The sequence below is a fragment of the Canis lupus genome, unplaced genomic scaffold (assembly GCF_011100685.1).
Source record: "Canis lupus familiaris isolate Mischka breed German Shepherd unplaced genomic scaffold, alternate assembly UU_Cfam_GSD_1.0 chrUn_S553H715, whole genome shotgun sequence".
In the NCBI taxonomy this organism is placed as follows: Eukaryota; Metazoa; Chordata; class Mammalia; order Carnivora; family Canidae; genus Canis; species Canis lupus.
In genome coordinates this window covers 26,455-31,263 of record NW_023331492.1, presented here as the reverse complement: position 1 = coordinate 31,263, position 4,809 = coordinate 26,455, and the positions used below count along the sequence as shown (strand labels likewise).

Below are 4,809 nucleotides of genomic sequence, written 5' to 3'. Positions count from 1 at the left end.
ATGCAAGGCAGATGCTCAACTGCTGAGCCACCCAGGTGTCCCTATTTTTTATTTTTAAAATAGGATGAAAGCTTATGAATCCATGCATATGAATGAAGCTCATGAAACAAGCCCCAATTGCTAGCATTATTCAAATATGCAAAGAGAGATCCTGAGCTAGGGTTATTTTTCCATTTCTTGCACCCATTTTTGCTCTTGAAAACAAAATAGCAGTCATTGTTGTTGTTGTTGTTGTCATTTTTATGTCATAGGTATTCCTTGCTGAGATCATCCAACATGTCTGTTTGACTTTTTGCCTCAGTTGAATCACTGTTGAGCTCCAGATACATTATTTGTCACCCACACTAGCATTCCTACTACACAGTTTCCTAATGGCATTTTTCATCTGGTCATTTCTCAAGGTATAGATTAAAGGATTTAACATGGGAGTTATTGTAGTATAGAACACTGCAACTGCTTTATCAATGGATAAAGTAGCTGCGGGTCTCATGTACACAAATATGCAGGGCACAAAGAATAGGACGACCACTGTGATGTGAGAGACACAGGTGGAGAGGGCTTTGCGCCTCGCCTCCAAGCTGTGGTTCTTTAGGGAGCGCAGAATGACCACATAGGAAACCATGAGGAGGAGGAAGTTTAAGACACAGATGAAACCACTGTTGGCAGCAACAAAGAACCCAAGAGTGTGGGTATCAGTGCAGGCAAGATTGAGCAAAGGATTCAGATCACATATAAAGTGATCTATGACGTTAGGGCCACAGAAGGGTAGTGGGATGATAAAGAGGATCTGTATGGCTGCATGAAGAAAGCCTCCCACCCACACCACTGCCATGAGCAGGCCACATAGCCGCCGATTCATGATGGTCATGTAGTGCAGTGGCTTGCAGATGGCCACATAGCGGTCATAGGCCATCACAGTAAGCAGGATGACATCAGCACCTCCAAAGAAATGTTCCCCAAAGATTTGGATTATGCATGCATTGAATGGGATGGTCTTCTTTTCACGGAGTGACTCTATGATGAGGGTGGGGGTATTGACAGAAGAATAGCAGGCATCAATGAGGGAGAGATAGGCCAGGAAAAAGTACATGGGGGACCCCGATAATGGGCTGGCAGTGATAGTGACCACGGTGAGCACATTTCCTACCACAGAGACGATGTAGATGACCAGAAACACAACAAATATGATTTTCTGCATCTTTGGATTCTCTGTGAGCCCCAGTAGCACAAATTCTGTCACGTTGTTCCTAATCTCCATTTTTTCGTATTATGCTTAACTACATGACCTGAAAAAGAAATCCCTTATATTAATGTAACCTTGCATTTAGTAAGCTTCCACATCTAGTAAATGTAGCAGCCTGTATTCTAATGAGAAGTGGATTCTCATGAGGTTTTGTGAGATAGCAAGTAAGTTCTGAGTTCTTGAAGATCACCTAGGCATACTTCATCATCTGAGATGATAAAGAGCCTATCTTGAAGGAATCATACTGGCAGCTAAGTTTCAAAAGAGTGGTAAAGAATGGATGTTCAAGCTATGAATGGAAAGCTAGGAATTCTTTCTTTACCCTTAGGAAATGGGGAACCATGGAAGGTAACTGAATAGAAGTGGAAGAATGACCAGGGGTTGGAAGAATGGTGACTCTTGGATATAACTCTGTGAAAGTCCTTTGTGTGTCTTGGATGAAGTTGAATTAGCTTCAGTTAGGGGATGTCAGCCAGAGACAGAAAGCCCAGTCACAGAACATTTATAATAGTTAACAAAATGTGGAACAGTGTGTTTCTTATGAGAATGTAATAAAAGGCTCCAGGAGCTATTATAAAGAGTAGATAATACAAGTTTTCAAAATCCCAAAATATTATAATAACTGATAAATATATTTTAAATGATTGATTACTATGTGCATGGCATGGTAGTAACCTGTGTGGTTAGCATTGTTTCATACTTTTTTGCAAGAGACGAAATGATTGCAGATGTTCAGAATAATAATAAGATAATATCAACTAAAATGTAATTATATATATTTTATAATAATTATATCAACACAAATGTAGACACTTGCTGTGTTCGTTTTTTTTCAGAAATGTGGTTGTTTAATCCTCACTACATTCCTGTGAAATAATTACCACTATCATACTTCCTTTACACAGCAGGAGATACAAACATAGAGAAGTTAAGAATCCTGCCCTAGATCAAGCAGATAAAAATGAGGAGAGCCAAGACTAATCAAATTTTACTTGTGACCTTTTTCCTTCAAATTATTAATCCTTGCTCTACATTGTTCTGTGATAATAAACAGTGTAAACTAGTAATCTCTTTTGACATGACCATAATCAAAGGACTTTAATGGTACTTCAGAGGCAAATATATATGAAGTAATTTCATCAAGACACACACACACACACACACACACACACACACGTACCACACACTGCAGTCTCCAAATATTAATGAAAATGAGGGTACTGCTTTCATTGAAGAGCACTTTTACCTTGGCCTCTCATGCAGCCCATTTCCTCCCTACCCAATCCTCTTAAAAACCTGGGTCTCCAGAGTTTTCTGTACAATGTTGAAAATGACTACCATGGTCGTTAAGTGTACTGTATTGGTTTGAAATCAGAGAGACCCGATTGGAATCTTGCCTTTTCCACTTGCAACTTCTTTTATCCAGGGTACATTTCCTGGGACCTTATGTTCTTGTTTCCTCATCTCTAAAGTGAGAATGATCATATCCACATCCCAGGTGCTATGAGAATTGATTGAGTAAATGTATATGAATATCCCCACCGCATTACTGTGAGCACACGAAGAGCTTTCACATATTTTTGTGACTGTATTCACACAGAAGATAGGAAGAATTGGTAATTGACTGTAATCAGAAAACATTTAATCACGCAATAATCTCTGGAAGAATTATCTCTAATTTTACTTTTCAGCATACCACAGAGACTCACGTTATGCATAGTAATTAACCTTAGGAAGGACAGTCTCTGGTCATGCTTGGACTAAATGACTAATGATTTATGTCATCTATAAACATATTTATATATCACTGTGTGGGGGGCATACTTACATTTAATCTTCATGCTCATGATAGTCTTGAATGTTAAAGGAGGCATCTTATGTCAAAATAGGTGTCTTGTGACCAAAAATTGGGTTCCAATTTTTATAAAATCTCATAAAATCTCTATAAGCCTCAACATTTTCATTTGTCTGTTTAAGTTAATGACATTTACTAACTATCTTCTGACTAATGGGAATATGGTTATAATATTACTGTTTGTAAGCTGTTGAAACATAATGATTACTCTTTATAGAAAATACCAATGTTTAAGATGCTTCAATGCTGCTGAAAACCTTACCTTATAGATGATCACAATGATGTTTAGGATTTTTTCAGAAATAATTCCATCTTCAAGCTGGCCTCTTCTTTAATAGTAAACTTTCAGTATGAAAGATAGAACACACCTCAGACACAGACTATTGAGGTAATTTGATAACAAATCAAAGGTCCTTGAAAAGGTGTTTCTCCTAGTCTCAATCTTTCCTTCTAGCCTAAAGCCTCAAAATTCCTTATTGAGAATCTGGGATTTGAATTTGGAATGAATTCTTTTGAAACACTATGGAGACATGATCTCCAGATGGCTCTGGTCCCATAGACAAGAGGCAAGAAATGTGGAGGAAACACTTTCAAATGGGTCATTCTTCTCATAATGAATCTTGCTCTAGGAATGTAAACCCCCCACAATATTTTCCTTTGGCACTGCATGGATATTTAAAGAGGTTTCCAAAAAGTTCAAGGACCTTGGCTTAGAACTGCTGTTTTCTCTCTCTGGAATTAATTATCTCCTTTGGTGGAAAGGCTTGGTCTTAGAAACAGGTATGCTGAAGAGACATGTTTGAAAATCACCCAATTTCGAATAGGGAATTGCATTCCCTCTGCTTGGAACCCAACCATGCAAGAATCCCCTTTCTCTTTGTGAACTTTAGTTTCCAAGAAAGCTAAATATCATGGGAGTAGGAAAATGGCATAATTTGAGTGTGGAGACCTGTAATGTTTTAACCTGTTGACTCGGGTCACAGAGAACCTGCCTCCCTAACAATATTAAAACATTTCTAGAAACCTGTTATTGATTGCATTAGAGCTAGTGCAGTGAGGGCTTAAAATCAGTGGAATGGCAGTTATTAAAGTCCTTGTCTCCAAACGTTGTTTTTCATTTTCATCAGAGGGCTATGAAATTAAACGGAAGCTCTAATAGGCTCCTAATTAGTAATCTCTGGGACTCATAGTAATCTCTATGAACTCATGGGTTCATAAGGAATACTAGGCAACATTAAAATTATGGTGAGATATCAAAATACAAGCAGAAAGTTCTCATTTTAATCACAAGAATTGTTCCATATTTTTTGTCACTTGGTATTGTTATTTTCCACGTCATCATTCAAGGAGGTATGTGCTGATATATTATTGTGGTTTTAATTTGCTTTCCCTGATGACTAATGATGTTGAGCATTTGTTTGTCATTTGTACATTTTTAAAAGTATATTTAGAGTCTAGTTACTTAACATACATTATAATAATAGTTTCATGTGTAGTATATAGTGATTCAAAACTTCCACAACACCTGGGTCTCATTACAGGTGTTCTTCTTAATTCCCATCATTTACTGTCACCCACTTCCCTTCTAGTAACCATCATTTTGTTCTCTACGATTAAAATTCCATTTTTTTTGCCTCCCTCTCCCCCTGCCCCCATACTGTATGTTTTATTTCTTATTGTACATATGATTGAAATCTTTTAGTATTTGTAT

At 37.5% G+C, this 4,809-nt stretch overlaps 1 protein-coding gene across 1 annotated transcript; it reads right to left on the bottom strand.

Moving 5' to 3' along the window:
• Positions 1–328: 328 nt before the first annotated feature.
• LOC119879284 (olfactory receptor 4C46-like) lies at positions 329–1,258 on the bottom strand. The gene has a single exon (XM_038589635.1). The coding sequence runs from the start codon at positions 1,256–1,258 to the stop codon at positions 329–331; it is 930 nt and encodes a 309-aa protein (XP_038445563.1).
• Positions 1,259–4,809: the final 3,551 nt, after the last annotated feature.

Bases quoted from the DNA above. Each gene is read 5' to 3' on its own strand.
- LOC119879284 (XM_038589635.1), bottom strand. From the start codon at position 1,258: ATGGAGATTAGGAACAACGTGACAGAATTTGTGCTACTGGGGCTCACA.